Source organism: Ochotona curzoniae, unplaced genomic scaffold, assembly GCF_017591425.1.
Source record: "Ochotona curzoniae isolate NIBS_2020 unplaced genomic scaffold, NIBS_Ocur_1.0 contig_3498, whole genome shotgun sequence".
Lineage (NCBI taxonomy): Eukaryota > Metazoa > Chordata > Mammalia > Lagomorpha > Ochotonidae > Ochotona > Ochotona curzoniae.
Window position 1 is genome coordinate 43,125,051 of NW_024465885.1, and position 24,643 is coordinate 43,149,693.

General features: G+C 50.1%; 2 protein-coding genes across 7 annotated transcripts in view; one reads left to right on the top strand and one right to left on the bottom strand.

Moving 5' to 3' along the window:
* URB1 (URB1 ribosome biogenesis homolog) overlaps positions 1-4,082 on the bottom strand; it is a 53,521-nt gene extending 49,439 nt beyond the window's left edge. The window contains exons 1-4 of the mRNA XM_040980733.1: positions 3,874-4,082; positions 1,966-2,105; positions 860-1,011; positions 36-168 (exon numbers count right to left, since the gene is read on the bottom strand). Coding sequence (XP_040836667.1) covers positions 36-168; positions 860-1,011; positions 1,966-2,105; positions 3,874-3,997 — 549 coding nt within the window. The 5' untranslated portion in view covers positions 3,998-4,082. The remainder of the gene's footprint in view (positions 1-35; positions 169-859; positions 1,012-1,965; positions 2,106-3,873) is intronic.
* Positions 4,083-21,123: 17,041 nt separating this feature from the next.
* EVA1C (eva-1 homolog C) overlaps positions 21,124-24,643 on the top strand; it is a 65,854-nt gene continuing 62,334 nt past the window's right edge. For all 6 annotated transcript variants that reach the window (XM_040980892.1, XM_040980893.1, XM_040980891.1 and 3 more), the window contains exon 1: positions 21,124-21,283. In XM_040980892.1, the coding sequence (XP_040836826.1) occupies positions 21,124-21,283 (160 nt within the window). The remainder of the gene's footprint in view (positions 21,284-24,643) is intronic.

A 24,643-nucleotide genomic window follows, 5' to 3' on the forward strand; every position in this document is an offset into this window, starting at 1 on the left:
GGTCACAGAAGGTACAACACACTTGGGGCACTCACCTTTGAATCCCTCTTGGTCACCAGGGTGTGCAAGGTCTTTTTATTTAAATCAAAGTGGCCACAGACATCCCTGGCAGCTTCGGACCCCTGGGTCACCATGGCGGCCAGCAGGTTCAGGCAGGCTCGGGCCATCCTGCAGGGAATAAGGACAGTAGACCTGTCAGGAACAGCTCGTTGTGTAGCTAGCTGTGTGATCCGCTCCCCTCCCTAGGCTGAGGACGGACAGAAGGGTCCACTAGGACACATCCTGTTTTTAATAAAAAGTAAAACCAGAACAGAATGTAATACACAGAGTTGGGCAAGGATCCCTGCAGGAAACAAAGCATGTGGCTGAGACACCACGTGGTGTCCCCAAGAGCAAGCTCTCAGCACCGCCTCTGCTCTACAGTCACCTGTGACGCACCATTCAGGGAGCACCTGCGACAAGCAAGGCACAGGGCTGGGACGGCGCCACTGCAGGCACCTCACAGCCTCATCAAGACAGGCACAGAATGTGCTAAGCAAACAAACAAAGAAAAAAATGGCTACCTCTGGGAGAAAAGTAGAGCAGGCTGAAGAAGGGTGGCAGGTGCAAATGCTACGGGACATAGTCTGGCCAAGGACGATCTTGTCAAGTGACACTTCTGACAAACCCTGACAGGCACAGAGAACCCAGCACTGGGACGAAGGAGTTCTTTTAGGGTGGTGAGGAACGTAGCAAATGTGGCAGAGTGATGGCCGGGGGCCTGGGCTCAGAGAAAGAAAACGGGGCGGAGACCCAGACGAGATCCGTGGAAACAGCTCACGTGTCCTTCACGAGCGAAGGCAGAGGGCGGGCAGCGCACCTGTAACCTGAGGCGTACAGGGATTCACACAGGAGCTTCATGTGGTTGTTCAGCAGCTTCTTCACTATGTTGATCCCCGCGACGTGGAAATGGGACAGGTCGCCTGCTGTCCGCAGCAAGATGGCTTCAAAAACTTGAAATATTAACAGCAACTGCGAAGGCAGAGATGAACTGCTTATCAATCCTCACCCACCTTTCCCCCACCCAGGAAATGTTCCTTGTCTTAGCTACTATTACCCGAAGGCTTACGGGGCCAGTGTGCCATGGTGCAGCAAAAATGCCACCCCCTAGGGTGCTGGCATCCCACACGGGCACTGGTTTGAGTCCTGGCTGCTCTACTTCCTATCCAGCTCCCTACTTATAGACTGGGAAAGCAGCAGAGAAAAGCCCAAGTCCTTGGGCCCCTGCACTTACAGGGGAGATATGGAGGAGGCTCCTGGCTCCTGGCTTTGCAGCCATTTGGAAACTGAACCCATGGATGGAAGATCTCTCTCTCTCTCTGTGTCCCTCTTTCTCTAGAACTCTGCTCTGCTTTTCAAATCAAAATAAATAAAACCAAAACCGCCTCAACCTGAAGGATTAGCATCAAGGTAAGGCGGGAGACAGTTTCGCAGACTGACCCTTCAAGACCAAGGCCCTGTCGTGCTCTCACAATGTAGCCACACGGCCAACAGCTTGCTCACAACTGTACAACGGGGAAGAAAAGCACATGCTTTTCTGGAGCGGACCTCAAGCTCTGAGGCTGTCCAAGCCTCTGACCCTACAGCCATGACCCTGAGGTCTCAACCCGTGCCCAGTTATCCCCCATTTGAGCCCCTCCGGATATAGCAGATAATCCAGTGTTTCTCAGAGCCATGGAGCCAGTGCCCACTTCTTCATGTCACAACCGACCAGGTGAAACCAGACACTGATCCAGAACGCAGGCTTCTCTCCACCATGCCCCCCCCCCCCATATAAATGAGACAGCGTCTTCCGCGAAAGGCCCCCCACGGTCACGAAGGCAGTGATGTGCTCAGATGGATGCCTGTGGCACGGGCACGGAGCCAGAGTGTCTGTAGGCCGCTGGCCCTGACTTGGAAGGCTCCACCGAGGTCAGAACTACCTACTTCACTCTCGGGCCGTTTCTCGCCACTCAGGAGCTGGAAGAGCTCGGCGCACTCCACCGAGATCTTGATGTAGCCTTCTACCACGTCATACACGTCCACGCAGGGCAGCTTCCGCGCAGCGGAGAGGAACGCTTCCAAGGCTGGAAAGGAAGAGGTACGCCTGGCCCTAAACGGCCTCCTCATGAACCAGTTCGCCGTCACGGCCTGCCTGAACACAAACCCTCCACCAAGCTCACAAGCTGACCCCCAAGCAACTGTACTGGAGACAGGGCCTTCAAGGAGATGATTCTGGGTGCTGAGGGTGCACCCCGAGCCCTATAGGTCTGGGCTCCTCAACAGACTAAGGAGGTGGCTATATGCAAGCCAGGAAGGCAGCCTGCACCAGAGCCCTTGGCTTGGCCGTTTCACCTACAGAACCACTTCACACCGATCTGCTGCACAGCTCACCCTGTGCGCAGCATTACATCCTGGCTGCCTGAGCAAGCCCACATGGGTGTAATAGCCCACCATTCCGAAAGACAGCGATGAGGGCAGGGCAAGAAGACAAGCAACGTTCATAGCTTTTGCCCGGCTCCAACAAGGACACCCCTTAGCATCCCTTCCCTCGGCCACAGGAGGAATGACACATGCCAAGGTCAGGACACGGCACCACCAGCTTTTGGATGTCTCCATTCGGTCCCCCTGCAGCCCTCTGCCTTGAGCATTCGTATTTCCTCCCATTTCACAGATGGGACAACTGAGGCCCCTGGGGTGGAGCTATACAGTCAGTCAGTGGCAGAGCCACCCAGAACCTCAAGAAACTGACCCCTGCGGCCCTAGGGGCGGAGGCATCTGCAGGGGTTCTGTGAGACCCGACTCTGCACAGATGGCCGAGCTGCAGGACTTCCAAGAGCCAGCAACATGTCCTGAGCACACTAGACAAGGTAACAGTAATGACTGTGTATTTCACCCTGAGGATGTTGGGCTATCACTGCAGGGTGTCACCAGCGAAATGACATGATCAGATCTGAAGTTTGAACATATCTTCTGGGGTAGACGTGGTATAGCATGTCAAGCCATGCTGGAAAAATCAGCATTCTTTCTGGGCACCAGTTCGACTCCAGGGTGTTCTACCTCCAATCCAACTCCCTGCTAATGCTCCTGGGACAGCAGCAGCAGGTGGCCCACCAGGCCCCTGCACCCACCTGGGAGACCCCAATGGAGCACCTCCGGGCCCAGCCCTGGCCATCATGGCCATTTGGGGAGTGACCCATCAGGTAAGGGATCTCTCTGTCTCTCCCTCTCTCTGGGCAAACCTAACCACTGGCCTGGCAGGGACTGACCGCACCCACACTTGGAATGGTGATAAATGATGGCTTCTGATCCTCCGGATGCACATCCCTCCATCCTTCAGGGCCTGTATCAGAGGGACACCCCAGTTTCCTCCACTACACAACAGGGGGTGCACCATCAGAAACCTCTCCTCTTTGCCAGGTGCAAACAACACCCCAACTCCCACCCCCGCACTCCACCTCCAAGCGAACGTTACCCAACGTGAGCCCAGACCCAAGCACACTCCCCACAGAGTGTCCTAATCTTTATCCATGGTCACCAACAGGCTCGCCAAATCCAGCTCTTACCGGCCCTGGCACCTGTCGGCACGAGGCAGAGGCCAGATGTCACGGGGCAAGGCTGTGCAATGCGGCTACAGCCTCTGTCCCAACCCTAAGACCCTCTTGCTCAGACATTCTTTACAAGTTTCTAGGAGAGGGGCCGGCTGGGGACCAGTGAGCTAAGCTGCTGCCTGCGACGCCGGCATCCCCCGGGGGCACTGGCTCAGGCCCTCGGCGACCCGCAAAAGCTGCAGGGGTGCACAGATCGCGGGGTGCACACGTGCCCCCGGCCCTACGCCCACCGCCCCACACGCACCTGCAGCCACAGCCTGCGGGTCCTTCAGCTGAGCCTTGAACCTTACGCCCGTGAACTCTTCCTGGCGGGCTCGCTTGGCCGGCCCGGCCCGGCCGCCGGGGGCCTTCCTTTTGGGAACCCCCATAGCCGCACGGGTGGGTGGGGAGCGACGTCAACCGCGCACTCCGCGGGGACCTAGAAGGACAGCAGGCACGGACGGCAGACACGCGCCTCAGAACCACACATGGCCAGGAAGCAGGGGCAAAACTGGCGGAAGACGCCGAATCCCGGGAAGCTGGGACTGGCGGAAGAGGCGGGACTCGAGGCCCAAGCCGAAGGAAGAGGCGGGGCCCGGAGGACGGGGTTGCTAGGTTACAGGTGTGACCGATTGGTCCTCGCAGTAGTTCTTTGGGGACCTTGGCGGCTGTGTTTCACCCACCCAGGCGTGCACCTGGGTCCCGCCCGCCACGGCCCCTGCCCAGGGAAAAGTCAGCCGCGGGGAATTGCCCCTGCTGCTTTGTAAAAGCAGACTTCTGGCTAATTGTCTGCCCGGGTGCTCTGCTCTGGTTTACTGATAACACCAGCTTGGGCTTCTGCCAGGATGGATCAACCAGAAGAGGCAGCGGGGAGGGACCAGACAGTCAAGTTTCGGTCTGTATGACCTTGGACAAACCACCATCTTTCTGGGCTGATTGCTCCACTAAAGGGGGAGCGGGAAGTCGCCCGAATTAGAGAAATGGAAGTTGACAGTGCCAGCCCAGCCTCAGCCCGGCGACAACCTAGATGGCAAGAAGTGGCTGTAGGAGTACGGAAGGATGCTTCAGCAACACAGCGGGTGCCAGGAATGCTCGGCACCAGGTCAGACTCTTCCCTGCGACTCTAGGTCACCTGACCTCGAGGCAGTGGCTTGGCCTTCCGTGGGAAACGACTGTTTGTCCGCTAAATGTGCTGTGCCTGAGTCTGCCGCAGCAGAGGCTCACTTGCGCAGGGACTTTGCACATGATCCCTCCCTCTGACCTCAGAGGCTGAGTCCTGCTTTAGGAGGGCACCATCTATCTGATCCCTCAGCCCCTCATCCTTAACCCCTCACCCTCTCCGTTGACCTTTAACCTTATCACCTGCCTGTGAGGATAGATTTTATCAACCCCCTTTACTATTTTTTTTAAGATTTATTTTTGTTTTAAAGATTTTTATTTCTTTATTTCTTTATTTAACTGGAAAATCAGATTTACAGACAGAAAAAAGAGGCACAGAGAAAAACCTGCTGTTTCACTTCCCAAGTGGCCACAATGGCCGGAGCTGAGTCAGTCCGAAGCCAGGAACCAGGAGCTTCTTCTGGGTCTCCTATGCAGCTACAGGACCTTGAGGCTTTGGACCATCCTCTGTTGCCCTCCCAGGCCACAAGCAGGGAGCTGGATGGGAAGGTGAAAGGTGCAAATCAGCGCCTACATGGGATGTCGGCATATGCAAGGTGAGGACTTTAGCCAAAAGTTACTATGCTAGGCCAATATTTATTTATTTTTATTTCCAAGGCAGATTTACAGAGAGAGAAGGAAAAACAGATCTTCTGCCTGCTGGTTCACTCCCCAATTGGTTACAACAGCTGGAGCCAGGAGCTTTGTCCAGGTCTCCCATGTGAGAGGGGCTCAAGGGTTTGGGCCATCTTCCGCTGCTTTCCCAGGCAACTCAGCAAGGAGCCGGATCAGAAGTGGAGCAGCAAGACCAGTGCAGTAGCCTAGCACTAAAGTCCTTGCCTCCTATGCACTGGGATCCCATATGGGCGCCAGTTTGTATCCTGGCGGCACTGCTTCCCATCCAGCTCCCTGCTTGTGGCCTGGGAAAGCAGTTGAAGACGGCCCGAAGCCTTGGGACCCTGCATCCACGTGGGAGACCCAGAAGAAGCTCCTGGCTCCTGGCTTTAGATCAGTTCTGTTCTGGTTGTTGTGGCTACTTGGGAAATAAATCATTGGACAGAAGATCTTTCTCTTTGTCTCTCCTCTCTGTATATCTTTCCAAGAAAAATAAATAAATCTAAAAAAAAAAAAAAACAGGAGTGGCTAGGACTTGAACCAGCAAGCATTTTGAATGCCAGCACCCCAGGTAGACACTTAACCTACTATACCATGACTCAGGCTCCGTCAGACTTCTTTATTAAAATCTGTACTGCGTTATAGCACAAAGCAAAATTTGATCTTGCCTTTCCCTTGCCTAGAACACATACCATAGGACCCAATAAATGTATATTTTCAACTTTTAATTTCCTTTTTAATATTGTTTACATAGTTGAGAGTGCATGCACATCTGGGCCTCCACTTGGGGTGGGGAAGGTAATCTGTGGAGGAAGGTGGGTGGGACAAATGTTGCGGTTTGTTTGTTTTTTCCTCCTGTGTCTGAAGGGAAGTAGGGGCAGAGGGCTGCTCCTTGCTGTCAAACTGTGTCAGCAACAAGGATTAGGGATGGCCGTTTATGATGCCTTGGAGACCCCAGTGTGGGGAAGAGTGCTCCGAGGGTGGTACTTGAATGGTTTTGATAGTTATGAGAAGTTGTTGGTTTTGCCACTCCAGGGTTAAAGTCTGCCTGAGGTCTGTTAGTTGACCAAGTGTTCCTCAGTGCAGCCACAGACCCAGCAACATGCTGCAAAGCTTGCCAGGAGAGTTGTCCAACCTGTTCTGCCTTCCACCCTCTGACAAGGCACTTTCTGTCCGCTGCAGGCCTAGATGAGCTGGCCGTCCTGTCCTCTGTGCGTCTGGGCCTGCTGTCCACTGCACAGGCATCAGCAACATCACAATGAGGAGGCCTAGCCCTGATGCATGCACTCTAAGATCAGATCACACATCCTGTAGTTTTTCAGGGAACTCAAAATGTATCTGTTTTGTGATTGACTATATAGATTTGATTATGAATGAATAGATACATAGACCTGACCCTTGTGCTTGAGTTCTGTCAGTCTTAAAGGACTGGTGGATTCCTAGGACACTGTCCAACACCCTCCGGGTGCAGGTTTCTGAGTTGCTGAGCCCTTGAGCGAGCTCCTGGACATGGGGAACTGGTCCAGGGACATTTCTGACCCAGAGAGCCCCCCAGTTCATTGCTGGTGGCTACACTTCATGTTCACACCTGCAGGGTGTATTTCTTGTGCATCTCGGTCTACAAAGGTAAACCCAAGTTCTGGAGAGGAAGAAAGGACAGCTTCCGTCGAAGCTCCTACCGAGTTAGTGTTAACTGCCAAAGCAGACCCTGCTGATGCCCCAGGGAACTGGGTTTCGATAAGCAGATTGACTTCTCAAGTCCTAATTTAAGCCTGATCCAGCCCAACCATTCTGGACATCTGAAGAGTGAATCAACAGATCCCCCATCTCTTTCTCTTTCTACCTCTCAAATAAATAATAAAATATAAGGTGTCATGTAGACTACTTCAACATGTCAATCATAAGCTAGAAATATGAACCAATAGAGTTTGAACAAAAATTTGTTGGTGCTAATAAACACCATTCTATCTGCAAATCGGAATATATGTTCTTTATTTAAAACATTGATTGGGCCTGGCACCATGACCTAGCAGCTAAAGTCCTTGCCTTGAACACATCAGGATCCCATATGGGTGCTGGTTCTAATCCCAGCAGCCCCGCTTCCCATCCAGCTCCCTGATTGTGGTCTGGGAAAGCAGTTGAGGATGGCTCAAACCTTGGGACCCTGCACCCACGTGGGAGACCTGGAAGAGTTCCTGGTTCCTGGCCTCGGATTGGTGCAGCACCGGCTGTTGCGGCCACTTGGGGAATGAATCATGGGATGGAAGATATTTCTCTCTGTCTCTCCTCATCTCTGTATATATCTGACTTTGCAATAAAAATAAATAAATCTTTAATAATAATAAAACATTACTCGATTGATTAATAGGTTTGCTTACTGATTTTTTTTTAAAGATTCATTTATTTTTGTTGAAAAGTCAAATCTGCAGAGTGAAGGAGAGACAAAGAAAGATCCTCTGTCCACTGATTCATTCCCCAGGTGGCTGCAATGGCCGGAGCTGAGCCAATCCAAAGCCAAGAGCCAGGAATTTCTTCCAGGTCTCCTATGCAGCTGCAGGGTCCCAAGGCCCTGGGCTGTCCTCTATTGCCCCCCACCCCCAAGCCACAAGCAGGGAGCTAGATGAGAAGTGGAGCAGCTGGGATATGAACCGGTGCCCATATGGGATCCCAACGCCTGCAAGCAGGGATTTTAGCCACTAGGCTACCATGCTAGGCCCCTTGCTTACTGATTTGTTTGAAGATCAGAACTAGGAGACACAGAGGGAGAGGGAGAAAATATCTTCTGTTCACTAATTCATTCCCCAAACGGCCACAACAACCAATCCTGGTGAGCCAGGCTAAGACAGGAGCCAAGAATTTCTGGGTCCCCATTGTGAATAGCCCAGAGTCCAGCGCCATCTCTCACTGCCTCCCCAGATGCATCAGCAGGGAGCTGGATTGAAAATGGAGCAACTGGGACTGGAAATCGTACCTGTATGGGATGTTACATCACAGGTGCCCTTTAAATCTGCTATGCTACATTCCTGACCCCAAAGTATATATTATTTTTAAGCAAACAAGGAATAGTCATAACAGATGACCATGATCTAAGCCCATAGTTGGCCTGGACAAGCCCCAGAAAATCAGCACTATACAGACATGTTCTCTGATCAAGCAATAAAATTAGACAGTGGTAATAGTAGAATGAGGGTTTTTTGTTTTTTTAAAAGATTTACTTTTTATTTGAAAAGCAGAGTTAAAGAGAAAAGGAGCGAGAGAAAACTTTCATGTAGTGGCTCGTTACCACAATGACCACAGTGACCAGAGCTAATAATCTGGAGCTTCTTCCATATCTCCCACGTGGGTGCAGAGACCCAAGAACATGAGCCCCCTGCTGCTTTCCCAGGCCATTAGCAGGGAGCTGCACAGCAAGAGGAGCAACTGGAAACTCGAACCAGTGCTGGCACAAGAGCTGGAGAGCAAGCCTGCTATGCCGTGCACCAGCCCTAAGATTGCTTTTTTGAATCCCATACATCTAAGAGGAATGGAGTAGAGGGAATTTTTACTAAATATTCCTTTGAAAACATTAAAGAAGTTATGAAAGACTTAGAATGTGACGAACATTTTATTTGCAAAATCTGAACATAATATGCTTAGAGAAAATTTGATTGCTTTATATATCTTTCTCAGAAAGCAAAATGAACTGAAAACATATGAGCTAACCATAAGATGTTCAAATCAGGAAATCAGAAAAAGTGCAGTTACCTATACAAGTAAGAAGGAAAAGCAAAGATCAGAATAGAAATCAATTATAGAAGAATGCAAAAACGATCAAAGAATGTTCACAAGCCGAAAGCTGATTTGCTTTGATTTTAGCGTGCTATGGACAAAGCTACAGGACAAAACTGGGAAGATCAAAGGAAAGGTTTTGGAAGATGCTCCAACATGCCTTCCTTATTTGAAAGGAAATTTGTACACAAAACAGATTTTAAAACAGTAATACTGTAAACAATTGCTCATTCAAAACCTTGAAATTACTTTTCTGTCGAAGGATGAAAATTCCCCCAAAGTGGCGCAAAAGGCACTAGAATATCTGAATACATCAATGACTACTGAAGAAAAAGATAAACTCATCAAGATAGTTCCTTTTTAAGCACATATAATGGTCGCCTAAAAAATATAAAACCCTGACCCAGCGCATTAGCCTAGTGCTTAAAGTCCTCACCTTGTATGCGCCAGGATCCCATATGGGCGCTGGTTCTAATCCCAGCAGCCCCGCTTCCCATCCAGCTCCCTCATTGTGGCCTGGGAAAGTAGTTGAGGACAGCCCAAAGCCTTTGTATCCTGCACCCTGTGAGAGGCCTGGAAAAGGCTTCGGGCTCCTGGCTTCAGACTGGCTTGGCTCCGCTGTTATAGCCACTTAAGGAGTGTATCAGTGGATAGAAGATCTTCATCTCTGTCTCTCCTCCTCTCTGTATCCATCTCCCTAAAAAGTGTGAGGAAGACGTGAAATATAGCCTATCAGGATCAAATCTGGTAACTCATAGACAACAGACTTGAGTCGGCACTAGACAATAGTAAAGCTACACAGGCATAAGGTGGGGGCGGGGATCAAGAGCGACCCTGAAAGCCTCTTAACAGGAGGTCGTGTGTATGGAGCAGAGGGGAGACCCCAGAGTGGAGCGGGTGGACAGGAGGAGGTTCGTATCCCAACCCTGAAGACTCCCAGATCCTCACCAAGGACCATCAGTACGGACACCAAGGATACATCCCAACTGCCAAGGAGACCACGGGGAATAGGAGTGCCAAGAACTCTGAGATCACCCACCCCCATCTAGAGCCTCCACAGGGGATGAAAGAAGTCCAAACTCTGCTGTGCAGAAACCAGCGTCATCGGAATGACAACCAGGAACCCTGAGCGGTCTGCAGAAACAGAAGAATAATAAGCTTCCTTCAGGACTAGGGAGGCGAGCTTTCTCTGGTCCTTGCCTAGCTCTGGCTCTGGGTCCCCACCCTCTCTCGTGATGACCATTAGGATCACTCCAGAAACCCCTCAAAACAAACAAACATACAAACAAAAAAACCTAGAACGGACAGACAACAACAAGGAAAGCTTAGAATCAGACATGAAAGGGTCGGCGTGGATTCACTTATACCTCACTAGGTGGGACACAAACATTAGTTATGCCTTGCTGGGGTATTGGGGATTTCTCTGCACACCCCTCCCAAAAAAAAAATGTTCTGTACCTAAACTGATGACACATGTCTTGCTAGAGTTACAAGCCAGTTACAAGCCATCCGAAAAACAATTAAGTTCAGCAAAATCATGCTTCAACACTATAAACAGCTAAATACTAAAATAAAAATAAACGAGACATCTGAATAGTAATCTATAGCCATTTTGAGGTGTATGGAACTGGTTGAATATAAACCAAAAATTGAAATGTCTGTGAAGAAGTCACAGGATGTAGTTAAAAACCTGCATTTTCCTATTAACATATTGTTAATCAATGCCACAAGGTTGTAAATGGTTGTTGATGTTATGTTGGGGCTTTTAATTGATTGGGATGATACTTTGCCGGCTTTACCTTCAGACCAGAGATGGTCTCACCAAGAAATCGTTGAACTCACTAGGATAATAAGACGCTGGACTTTATGCTTGGTAAATACTTCTAATGAAAGAACCTCAACTGAATTTGAACTGTGGTAGCACAGCAAGGTGGAGAAATTATGTGACACTGTGTCACATAATGCAATGCAATTAATAAAAAAAAAGAAAGAAAGAAAGAAACAGAAAACCCTTACCTAGTTCAGTGTGTCCCCCAAAACAGAGAGTGAGGAAGGCATTCCAGGACTTTTCATATCAGGCTAATATAATCCTAAACACAAAGAGAAGGAGAGACCCAGAGAAAGACCTTCCATCCACTGATTCACTCCCCACATGACCACAATGGCTGGAGCTGAGACACTCTGAAGCCAGGAGCCAGGAGTATCTTCCAGGTTTCCCACACAGGAATAGAGCCCCAAGGCTTTGGGCCATCCTTTATTGCTTTCCCAGGCCACAGGCAGGGATCTGAATGGGAAGTGAAGCAGCAAGAATACAAACCAGCGCCCATATGGGATCCCCATGTTTACAAGGTGAGGAATTGGCCATTGAGCACTGGGCCATGAACATGGCAATTTTTATGAAAAACATGGCCCCCTTCCCAAAAAAATCCACAAAAACTACCTGACAAAGTGAGTGAGGCTACATCACTGATTATCTAGTCTGCTCTTCCCTGTTCTAACCAAATTCCACTGACTGAGGAAATTGATGACCAGTTTGGGAGCCAGCATGCTGTCAGGGACTCCTTGCTGCACCTTAACTGGCATCCCAGTTGGATCTCTTCCTCTTCCAGTAAAGCTATCACAGGGTTCCCTCTTTGTTAGCCTCATCTCATCCTAATCACCCCCAAGTATCATTAGCCTGTTTATTGGGTGCCTACAGTTTCCAACATGAACTTCAGAGGATGCATTCAAACCATCACACCAGGTATTTTGGACCCACAGATGTGCTGTGACAAGGATACATGGTCTCTATCTCTACTGTTCCCAGTTATGTGACAACACATCAGGCAAACCTAAATGAATGCACAGTTTCAAAGCTACATGAGCTGAAGTATCTCATGACCTTAAAACTGTCAGGGTCATGAAAATAAGGAAAGCCTGAGAAGTATTCTAGACCCAGGGGGACTGGGGAGCCATAACAACTAAACGCACCATGAGGTCCTGGCCTGGATCCTGGAACAGAAAAAGATCACCAGGGGAAAGCTGGCGAGGCACAGCTTGGTTAACAGTCACGTCCCAGTGCTGGTTTCTTTGTTTTAGCAAATGGGCCATAGAACCACAAAGAATGAACATGTCAGAGGAAACAGGGTCTCTCGCTCTTCATTGTTTCTGTAGATCGAGGATTATTCTAAAAGTCAACCATGTTGTCAAAACACAGACCTATGCATGGGTGGGGACTTCTATTTATTCTGGTTTTTAAAACAGCTTTGTTGAGATGTGATTGATACACAATAATGCATTCAAACTTAAATGTTTGTACCGTACCCTGTGGAACCCTTAGCGTAACCAAGGTAACAGACAAATCCATCACCTTCCCAAAGTTGGTTTGTAGCGCTTTGTGTCTTTGTGGTGCTGTTTTGGAGTTGCTTTTGTTTACTGGTGGCAAGAACAGTTGCCTGAGAAATATCCTTTTACCCAATTATTAGGGGCCTAATATACAGTGCTGCACTATATATTAAATATCTAGTAATATGCTAATATATGCTAATACATACTGTATATACTCTGAATATACCTAATACACTGTGCAATATACAGTATATATATATACACAGTGCTGCACAGGAGAGCTCCTCTTCCAATCTAGCTCCCTGGTAATACACCTAGGAAAGCAGTGGAGGATGGCCCAAGTCCTTGAGACCCTGCACCCGTGTGGAAGACCCTGAAGAAGCTCCTGGCTTCAGATCTGCCCAGATCCAGCTACTGGGGCCATTTGGGGAGTGAGCCAGTGTATGGAAGATCTCTTTCTCCCTCTCCTTCTGTGTTTCTCCTTAAAGATTTGTTTATTGTTATTGGACAGGCAGATTTACAGAGAGAGAGACAGAAAGATCTTCCATCAGCTGGTTTACTCCCCAAGTGGCTGCAATGGTTGGCTGAACCGATCTGAAGCCAGGAGCCAGGAGCTTCTTCTGGGTCTCCCATGCAGGTGCAAGGTCCCAAGGCTTTGGGCTGTCCTCAGGCCACAGCAAAGAACTGGATGGGAAGTGGAGCAGCTGGGATATGAACCAGTGTCTATATGGGATCCAGGCAGATGCAAGGTGAGGATTTAGCCACCAGGCTATCACTCCAGACCCATGATTAAGTCTTAAAAAAAAATGGATCCTGACTCAAGCTACTAACTTACAGATATTATAAGTGAAATAAGCAGTTATCAGAGGCAAGTACTGTGTAAGTTCAGTACATAAGGCACCTATGCTGCCCAAATTCAGAGGAAGAGAGAGAAAGAAGAGGCGAAGTGTGGGGAGGTATGGGGTGGTGCTGTTTAAGTTCAAGAGTTTGCCACGTGGGGACAAGAACAATAGAACAGTGTTCTGGAATGTTCTGGCATGCAGATATACTCAATGGATCCTGCAAATGGCTGGGATGGCATGTCTTTTTTTTTTTTTTTTTTGATTTATTCATTATTCATTGGAAAGTCAGAGACCTACAGAGAGAAGGAGAGACAGAGATTAAGATCCTTCATCTGCTGGTCCACTTTCCAATTGCCTCAATGGCCAGTACTGAGCTGATCCGAAGCCAGGAGCTTCCGGGTCTCCCACTTGGGTGCAGGGTCCCAAGGCTTTGGGCTATCCTCTACTTCCCAGGCCACAAGCAGGCAGCTAGATAGGAAGTGGAGTAGCTGGGACACGAACCAGTGCCCATATAGGATTCTGGCATCTGCACAGTGAGGAAATAGCCACTAGGCTAAAGCATGTGGCCCTGGGATGGGGTATTCTACCTTAGGAAGATTTTCACCACAGTTTAAAACCCATATTCTTAAAGGCTGTACCAACCTGCAGCTCCACCAGGAGTGGAGTAGGGTTCCCTTTTCCCCACATCCTTGCCAACAAGTGTCGTTGGTGTTCTTTTTTATGTGTGCCAATCTTACTGGTGTTAGGTGGTACCTCATCGATGTCTTAATTTGGATTTCCCTTATTGCCAGGGAACTGGAGCATTTTTTCATATGTTTGTTTGCCATTTGGGCTTGTTCCTTTGTGAAATGTTTGCCCATTTCCCGTGCCTATTTCTTGAGTGCCTTGTTTGTTTTAGTTTTTTGGTTGTTTTGGAGTTCTTTGTATATTCTGGAGATTAGCCCACTATCTCCTACATAGTGCGCGAAGATCTTCTCCCACTCTGTAGGTTGCTTTTTTACTTTGTTGATTGTTTCCCTTGCTGTACAGAAGCTTCTTAGTTTGATGAGGTCCCATTTGTTTATTCTGTTCTTAACTGCTATTGCTTTTGGCGTCCTTCTTAAAAAGTCAGGACCTACTCCTAGGTCTTGCAGGGTATTTCCAATATTTTCTTGCAAGAGTTTGAAGGTTTCTGGATGTAGGTTTAGGTCTTTTATCCATGTAGATTGGATCTTAGTGTATGGTGATAGGTGTGGTTCTATCTTTTTGTGTCTGCAAGCTATCAGCCAGTTGTCCCAACAACATTTACTGAAGAGGCCTTCCCATTTGCTTGGACTGTTGTTGGTCTTTTTGTCAAAGATTAATTGGCTGTATCTGTGTGGAATTCCTTTTGGTGCTTCTATTCTAACAACTCAAAATCTGCATACCATATGACCCAGCAATAGCACTCCTAGGAATATATCCAAAACACCTGTTTCACGACAAACCAACACGCATCCCTATGTTCATAGTAGCACAATCAGTAATTGCAAAAACATGGAAGCAACCGAAATGCCCATCAGCAGAAGATTGGATAAGAAAGCTTTGGTTCATCTACTCCATGGAATACTACTCAGCTATTAAAAAAAAAAACAAAATGCAGTTCTTTGTGGCTAAATGGGCCCAACTGGAAAGTATAATGCTAAGGGAAATGAGCGAATCCCAAAAGGTTAGATACCACATGTTTGCCTTGATTTAACCTGTAATTTTTGTTTGGTTGTTACTTTTTGAACCTGTCATTGATACTGTCTCAACCCAGGTGTTTTGAAGAATTGAACTTGCATTATTTTTAACATATTGCTTACTCAATACTATGTCAATTAATTCCATAACATTGTATATTGATGCTGATGTTTTGTTGGGGCTTTTAACTGACCGGAACTTTACTCTGTTAGCTCTACCTTCAGACCAGAGAAGGTCTCCCCAAGAAGCCACTGAACCTATCTGGACAATAAGATGCTGGACTTTATGCTAGGTATATGCTTGCAATGAAGGAATCTCAACTGAACTTGAACTGTGTTTATGCAGCAAGGTGGAGGAATCCACCATGAGGGGGAGGGTTGTGAGAGGGGTGGGGGGAATCCTAGTGCCCATAAAACTGTATCACATAATACAATGTTAATAACAATTAAAACAAATAAATAAAACTTAAAAATAATAATAATAAAAATAAAGCTTTAAGTAAAAAAAAAAACCCATATTCTTGAAGTTCTTGAGCAACTCACCACTAAGAAGACATAAAAGTCTCACCTACAGAGGGCGCCATTGGCAATGCCTCCTGCACTTCCCAGGTTGGTGTGCGGGAGTCGCCTGATCCCAGGCTTCTCTGGTATCTCCCACTAGGACACTAGGGTGGGTGCACAGGGGTTGTGGGGAGGGGAGGAGGAATCGTGGCCCAGTTTCATGAGATGAGAAGTTACAAAGACGCATGTTGCAGGGATTTGCACATGCACTGAATTCTAAACTGTACTTAAAAAGAGTACACTTTATGTTAAGTGAATTGTACCACAATGAAAATAATTTCTAAAAGATATTTAGTTAATGCACAGAGTGCACCAGCCAGCCTCATTTAACCTGTATCTACTTTTCACTCTAGCTGTAAACGTCACCACAGGTCACAGCTCTCATTGTGGTCTTAGAAGAGCCAGGATTTGAACCTTCGAGCGCCAGCCAAAATGCCTGCATCAATTGCCACTGCTCTCACTTCTATTTGCTAGCAGGGCAAGCTCAGCTCCTGAGACCCTGAGCTGCTTCAAGCCTGCCTGATCCCCATATGAAAGGAGCCAGGAGACGGGACAGGCTGGAGACAAACTGGCCCCTGTGCTCCCAGGAGCAGCCCAAGCTGGCCCATCCTCTGTAGCATTGGCTGAAGTCTAAGGGCTTCCAGGTTCCAAGACTCCAAGGGGGGAAAAGTGTCTGCTTCCTCCGGGAAGGACTCTACGCCTTCTTCCAGAAACTTGCCTTGCCGCTTGGGAATCCTTGGGAATTCCCAGACTCAGAATCAAAGGAAGGGCTTATGCAAACAGTAAGTGAAAAACAAACAAACAAACAAACAAACCACGTATATCTAGCCACCTAGAAAGATGCATGGAGGAGTCATGATGCATTTAGACCAATTTCCTAACATCCTATATCAATTTTAATTGGGTCCTGGGCTCCTAAAGCTAACGTGGAACCTTCCCAATCCCCAAATAGGCAAAGGTGACAGGCAGGGAGATGAAGACTCTGGTTGGCTGCTTTCCAGTGGCTGAGGAGGGACTTGACTCAAAGTCATTCACGTGGCTTTTGAACTTGAGTGGATACTATTGGACAAGAATGCCTTTGACCTTGGATGGAGTGTTGGTCACAATGACTGTTGTTTGCATTGTGTGTGTGTTTAATTTGACAGGGAGAGTATGTGTGCTCTCGTCCACTGGTTTGGTCCCCAAATGCCTGCGATGGCCTTGAGCTGTGAACTGAATGAAGAAGGGAGCCGGGCACTGCATCCAGATCTCTCCTTGATTGCAGGGACTCAATCACTTGGCCATCATCACTGCCTCCCTCTGTGTAAATAGCAGGTCCCTGGAGTCAGAGTGCAGCCAGGCAGCAATAACCACAGGTTATGACCTGTACATGCCCACATGACCTCCTTCCACAAGCTTCTGGAATTAACATTCCTCATGAAAATTGAGACCTGAGCACTTGGACCATCTTTTAATCTTCAAATTCCATCATAGGGGCCCAGCGTGATGGCGTAGTGGTTAAGGTCCTCGCCTTGCAAACACTGGGATCCCATATGGGCACTGGTTCTAATCCTGGCAGCCCTGGTTCCCATCCAGCTCCCTGCCTGTGGCCTGGGAAAGCAGTTGAGGATGACCCAAAACCTTGGAACCCTGCAGCTGCATAGGAGACCTGGAAGAAATCCCTGGCTCTTGGCTTTGGATTGGCTCAGCTCTAGCCATTGCAGCCGCTTGGGGAGTGAATCATCGACGGAAGATCTTCCTCTCTGTCTCTCCTCTCTTTATATCCACCTTTCCAATGAAAAATAAAATAAATCTTAAAACAACAACAACAAATTCCATCATAGAAGAGTGTAGAGGAAATCTCTTTGATTGAGAAAGCTATTTCTTCTCACATCCCATGTGAGTTTTACAAAGTTTCCCTTCTTGAATGCAGGTATATCCATCCCCACTTTTCAGTCCCAAGAGATTTCATAATGTCCTGGAATTTACATTTGTCTCTTACTATCCACGATGAGGGAACCAGGGCAGGTGGCATAGATGTCCCTTTGGTGGAGGACACAAAAGCACTTGGAAGTGTGAGTGCCAGAGAAGACTGCACCAGTATTGGTTGAGAATCCCGTGCTGTCGCAGGTATCAAAATCACCTCCTTTCTTAAGGTGCTCAATGGGTCCTCCCTTGTTTATGCATTCACCCATTGGTCAGTGTGGGGGATGCTTCTACCCTTTGGCCATTGTTAACAATACTGCCACAGATGTTAGTACGTCGGCATATTCTTTGAGATCCATACAGCCGGCTCTCCATCTCCACAGAAAGTCTGTTTGGCACTGTAATAACTGAATTACACGGAGGAGCGAAGTCTGCATTTGTATTGAACCTGTAGAGATCTTTTTTCCTGCCTCTTGTTTTCTAAACAATATAGTGAAATAAATATCTATATAGTGTATTTACATTGTATTAGATATTATGAGTCATTGAGAGGTGATTTAAAGCCCACAGAAGGATGGGCATGGCTCTTGTTCAAAGATTTATTTATTGGAAAGGCAAAGTGACACATACAGAGAGGCTGCAAGAAAATACCTCTTCTTTCCAGCAGCTAGTTCACTCCCTGAGTGGCAGGCAGCCAGACCTTCCAACGCGTTCTCCCGTGTGGATGGCAGGGACTGGAGTACTTGACCGATCACCTGCTGCTTTCCCAGGCACATTAACAGGTTCAGAAGCAGGGCAAGTGGGACTTGAACTGGCGCTCTGCTATGGAATGTCAGCATCACTAGCCTTGGGTTGACCTGCTGCCGCAGTGATGCCAGCCTTGTGCCTAGCACCACATCCTTTCATCTAAAGACGTGGGCCTCCACAGACCCTGATATTCCCAGGTGATCCACCTGCCATGGATACCAGGGGATGGTTGCTTTTTGCTGAATCTGCTTGTGAGCCCTCCAGCCCATTGGCCCACAGCTGCCAGGCATTGTCCAATCACATCACACTGCTGCTGACAATGCTTTGCCACCTTGCCATTAGGCTGGAACCCCTACCAAACTTCCCAGGGCCCTGAGCTCTGGCCTACTTAATTCTGCCCTGCCCTACCTTTCCCTCAGCTCCTGCCGTCCCACCCTTCTCCCTGTCCTTCCAAGGCACCACGTTCCTTTTAGATTTCAACATGGCACCTGCTTCTCCCTTGACCCTTCATGTCCCACGAATTCCTGGTTTGTGCTGGCTCCAGGCTGGGCCATCTCTTCTTGTCTCCCTCATTTATTTTGTCTTAAACCTGTTTCTTAACATCTCTTATCTTCCTTCTGATTCATCCCCCCAGCCCCACTCCCCCTGATTCTTCTTCACTTCCACCCCCCGTTGTCACTCATGAGACTGTTCTCAAGCAGCCTGGCCAATCCAGGCTGTGTCATTCCTGCTGTGATAAAGACTGACAGTGACCTGCACTTGCTATGCAAATCACCTGTACCCACCATGTGCACACACATCACCTATACCCGCACAGTCCTCAACGCATACCCATGGTCATGCCTTACTGTGAAGCCACGGTCAGGAAACGCTCAGTTCTTCCTCAATTGGATGCGTGAACCAATGGGACAGAAAACATCAGAAAGACCAGAGTTTTTTGAGTAAACACTGCTTTGCGGAATGGCCCCCAGCCGGCTATGCCTCTAAGACTTAAGCCCTTGGGGCTACTTAGAAGATATAGTCTTTATTTTAATGTAGATTTTGAAGATTTATTTATGTGTTGTTTGAAAGGCGCACATTTACAGAGAGGAGGAGTAACAGAGAAAGGTCCTCCATCCACCCATTCACTCTCCAAATGGCTGCAAATGGTCAGAGCTAGGAGCTTCTTCCGGGTCTCCACGTGGGTGCAGGGCCCCAAACGCTTTGGGCCGTCCTCAACTGCTTTCCCAGGCCATCAGCAGGGAGCTGGATCAGGAGCAAAGCAGTCAGGATTCAAACTGGCACCCATATGGGATGCCAGACTGCAGGTAGAGAATTAGCCTGCTAGTAGATTATTTTTTTAAGTCCACTGTGCTTTGAACACAGGTTCCCCACTCCACAAACGCCCATGCTTGGCATTGGCCATCTCTTGCCCAGTTAGACCGAGTGGTGATGGTGAGGGGTTCTGCCGACCCAGTCAGCCTTGGGAGGCGCTGCCATTCACCCATAGGAATCTCTGGGGTCCATCCCTGGTGCAGGATGCAGGGCGCGGGGCTTGCCTCCGCACTTGCTCTCATCCGGCAACACTGGGGCCCACGAAGCTCGGAGGCCGCTGGGGCAGCGCTCCTCGCCCCGCCCTTGGGCTTCATTATCTCCGTTTCCTTGTCAGACCCGCCGCGAACTTGGCAGGCCCTGCACCACGTTCGGGAACACTTTGTGCCCAGCGCCCGCCCACCCTCCGGGCCCTCCTCCCTCCTGCCGGCGCCGCCCAGTCCCGCCTAGCCCAGTAAGGTTAGGGTCTCCCTGGGTGGTGGTGGCGGGAAGGGGTGGGGCAGGTCCCAGGTGGTCGCTCCTAGCAGGCAGCCCGGGTTCCCTTTTATAATACGTTTATTCTGAGTTCCCGGGTGTATGCTATGGTGGCGCGGGGGTGTAGGGGGGACAGATCCTTCCAGGGGCTCCGCGTCCAGACGTGGGTCACATCAAGCGCGGAATCAAAAAGGTTTAGAGACGCTGAGGCCCATTTTTAAAACAAAGCTCAATTATTCGCGCTTGGAGACTTGTTTACGCCACTCCAGTGTCAGGTCTCCCGGCTCTGCCGACAGAGAGTACCCAAAGGAGATGCTTTGGGATGGAGAAGAAACCAACGCAGGAGTCCTTAGACTCCTGATGGGCCCCTGTCTTGGTTGCGTGAACTTGGGCAAAAAACGATCCGGGTCTCGGGGTCGCCTACCACCATACGGGATAAGCGCCCGGGTGCTCGGGGACTTGGCGCACGGAGGGGCGCTGTGACCTCACGCCTCCAGAACCCCACCTTCCTTCGGCTCCCCGCTCCGCCCCGCCCTGGAGGCGCCCCGGATTGCACGCGCGGGCGCTGGCTCCAAAGTGCGTCACGGGCACCGGGCGCGCTCCTCCAGCACGGCCAGGGTGAGGCTGGCACACGGCCAGAGCGGGCCGGGCCAGGGTTGGGGGCGGAGGGGGGGTGACGACAGGTCGTCTCCCGGGCTGCGACCCAGGCGTGGAAAGCGCTCCGGTAGCTCGGCCCTGGAGCGCTATTTTGAGCGCTCTTAGTCGGCGGTGGCGGCGGGCAGCGCGCCAGGGCCCGACCTCGCTTAGCGGCCCGGAGTGCGAAGGTGACGCTTTCCCCGCTGGCCGCCCGCGCTTCCTCCGGTGCGGCTGGCAAGCGGGGAGGAAATCTTGGGGAAACTACGAGGATCCTTCCCGGGGCTCCTCGGCCCCGCCCCAGGTCTCCGCCTCCTCTCCTTTGCTTGGGGGAGCCCGGGCTGGGCCCACGCCGCCGCCAGAGAGAGGAGATTCTGCCAGCTCCGGGGCCGGGAGGCGGCGGGAGACAGCTGAGCCGCTTGCCACCCACTCTCCCCGCCATGTGACGCCGCCCCGGGGCCCGCGCCGCGCACCATGCTCCAGCCGGGACACGCGCGCCCACCGCCAGCGCCCCAGCCCGCTCAGCATCCCGGCTTCCGCAGGCAGGTAGAGCCGCCGGGCCAGCTCCTACGCCTCTTCTACTGTACCGTCCTGGTCTGCTCCAGAGAGATCGCCGCGCTCACCGACTTCTCCGGTAAGTGCGCGTCCCCCTAACCCTCGCCATGGGACGCCCAGGTGAACCCTTGATGGCGGGCAACTGCCACGGCCAAGTTGAAGTAAACTTCCCAGTCTTCTTGCCCCGTGTGAGTCCTTGGAGTGTCTGAATGTGTGTGTGTGTGTGTGTGTGTGTGTGTGTGTGTGTGTGTGTGTTGGGGTGGGGCAGCAGAGGAGACCCCGGGCAAGGAAGGGTGTGTGATGTCAAGGCTTCTTGTCCCCCGCCCGCCCGCCTTCTACCCCCTTCACTTCCCATCAGCACTGACCCCCTGTACTGGACGGCGCGCAGTCGCTGGGGGCCCCTGAATGGAGCCGCGTGCCGCGCCCAACGCACAGCTCAGTGCACAAGTTGTGGTCCAGCTGGATTGGTCCCCCACACTGGGGGCATAGTCTGGGGCGCCGCAGCCCGCCTGCGGGCGAATCCGCGTAAGGAGACAAGCCTACAGCACACGGACCCGAAACCCGCACAGGAAAAGAGCAGAGGGAGCCGGCAGAGACCGGCATGTGATGGCTGGCGATGTAGTTGTGAGCAGCCCACGCCACAGACGGAACACCCGGGGCCACGGGTTTGTCGCCGCGGTGGACACTTTACAGAGAATGCCATTGTTCGCCTGCCCACCTGCCTTTTTGCAAGCATAGCCACCACCTAATCAGCCACAGGGCTTTTCTGTTGGGGGTTTCTAGCCCGTGCCATGGCAGGGGATCTCAGGTTGTTCTGGGCTGGTAGAAGTCACTGCCAAGAGTTTCTGAGTTGACTGCCTATTCGAGCACCTGCTGGGATTAGCCACTGCATTTACTTTGGGTACCAACTGTTCTTGCAACTGTAACTGCACCATCTCTCTCTCTCTCTCCTCTCTCTCAGTTTCCCAGCCCAGCCCAGCCCAGCCCAGCCCAAGCAGCAGCTCCTTCTGTCTTCCCCAGGGACTGCCAGGCTATGCACTGGCTAGTTAACAGGGCCAAGTCTCTTGCAATATAAGATGGTAAATGGAGTCAGTCCTTGGTCCTGTTGGAGCAGTAGACTAGTACATGGGGAGGAACACTGGCCAACTCCAAGGTGAGTTGGGTTTCTGGTTCACTTAGAGAGAATGCCATTGTTCACTGAGAGCCTTGGGTCAGAGGTCCTTTGCTTTGAATATTTAATATCAGGACAGGGATCCTGCCTGCAAGACGAAGCCAAGATATGCCTACTTGGCAAGCAAACCGGGGCCCTTAAAATCCAGCATTGCAAGATCAAAACTCTGTGGTAAATATGCGGGGGTGGGGGGGGCGGTGGAGGGAGGAATGCTTCTCATCTTTCAAACGCTATTGACTTATTTTTGTTTTGAATAGAACTTTCTTGGCTGCAAGGAAAGCTCAGAGTTTGCTGAGCTACTCTGTGACTCGGAAAAATCTGAGACCTGGGATCTGACAAGCTCCTGTTTTGTGTGACATCACTGCAACTGAACAAATATTGCTTTAGGCAAATGGCGATGTAACTATTAGGTTGCTTTCAGAAATCGCAGACACAAAGCTGTAAGTCTGCAGGCTACCACCCAAGTTTGTGATTGAATGCATGCAACTATTCAAAGTGGACTTGAACTATCAAGCTGGGAGGCCATATCCTGAGGGAAACGGTGCTAGGACAGGGGCAGGTCTAAGAAATAGGAACGGTAAACGCCGTTCCCTTTTGCTTTCCCCTGTGCAAGCTTTGGGAAGCCGCTGAGTCGGCAGTAGGTGGTGATGGTGCTGGAGCCACCCCTAGCCTGGCCCCGGTTTTCCTGATACATGCTGTTCTCCATGAAGGAAGTGGAAGACCAGGAAGACTTGGGACGATGCTAGCTGGGAGCCCTTTGGGGAGAAGGACAGAAACATCAATGTCCACCCAAACCTCAGACATGCTCAAGTTTTGCAACCTAAGTTCTGCTACAGTATGGGTTAGAACACATTAGAAAAAAAATCTCTAGAATAAAGAAAGATCAGTCTCCCCAAACAGGCTAAATTGACTTAAAGCTTAATGACGTTTTGGGGGAACCCCTTAACCATGTGATGAGCGGCATAAAGGGGGCAGTCTAAGCTCCAAAGCGGCCCATAAAGAGATAGCGGATCCTTCCCTCCCACGCCTTGGTGCTGTTGCTCAGGTCTGGATAGCACTGCTTGGCAATGTAGATGCTAGTCCTCTAAATAAAGTGAACACCGAAAACTGGTGACAAACGGAGCCAACCTGGGGTCTCTCTGCCTTGTGAAGGAGTCGGGGAAGGCCATGGTGCATCCTTGTACAATACACCAGCAGTACAAGATCCCAGCCACTGTCTGTCCAGTATGGGGATCAGCCAGTACAGAGTTCTGAAAAGTCACTTAAGCCCTTTTCTCCTTTGCAACTCTTCTTGGAGCCTTCTCTGGGGCTGTCAGCTGCTGTTGTGTTCCTGGGTCCTGATTTTTTTCCCCCTAAGGATTCCAGCATCAGATCTCACTCTGAATAACCTAGAGGCGGCCTCCTCCGCCCCTACATGCTCATGACTTGTGGCTAATCACCCCCAAATCTGCTAGGAAATAGGCCCCTGAACACCACTCCCCTCCCTCCTCTCTCCATCTCCAAGGTGTTGAGAGTCTGCCAGCGGCCAGTGGAAGGCTATCATCACTGCATTAAAAACACATCTCGGTGAAGGCAAGAGGTTCACGCAAAATTACCATCTCTGATCTTTAATCCTGTACTCAAAATGTGCTTGGCTCGTATCCATTTCCCTCTCCGGAGACAGAATTCTGTTCTTTTGACCATGTTCCCAATTTGAGCATTTGGCTCAAGATATCCAGGTTGATCACTGATCTTTTTTTTCCTTAAGAGAATGGCAACAGTAAAAGTGTAGTGTCCTTATCACCCTCTTGGTTCAGAGAACAAAGGCAGAGGACTGGAGGGGAAGTGAGGGAGGGGTGCTCTTTGGGGACCCCCAATTCTTGCCTTGCCTTGAAGGGTGGTTCTCAAGGTGTCCCTGTGTTTTACTGGGTGGGTTTTCTGCTGAGAGCTGGCTGGCTCTTCATTTTCTAACCCTTCCCTTTCTTTCCTAGTCTTTGCTTTGTTATTTCTCAAAGAGAGTCAAAGGGAACAGCACTGTGTGTAGGAGTGGGGAGGGAGGAAGGAAGGACAGGAAAACTCCCCTGGAATTTTGGGAGACCTCCTGCCCCTTGGACACAATAGTCCCGACCATGCGTCAACCTGTTTGGTTTTGCCATGGGATGCACAGTGGGAATGCGGGAAGCAGAACAGGGAGGAGCTGCAAGAGTGAGAGCAGGGTTCGAGTCCCCTGGGGTCTCCCTCCTGGGCTCAGCGATGACTGAGCCTTCTGTGTGTGACTGTATCTGATCT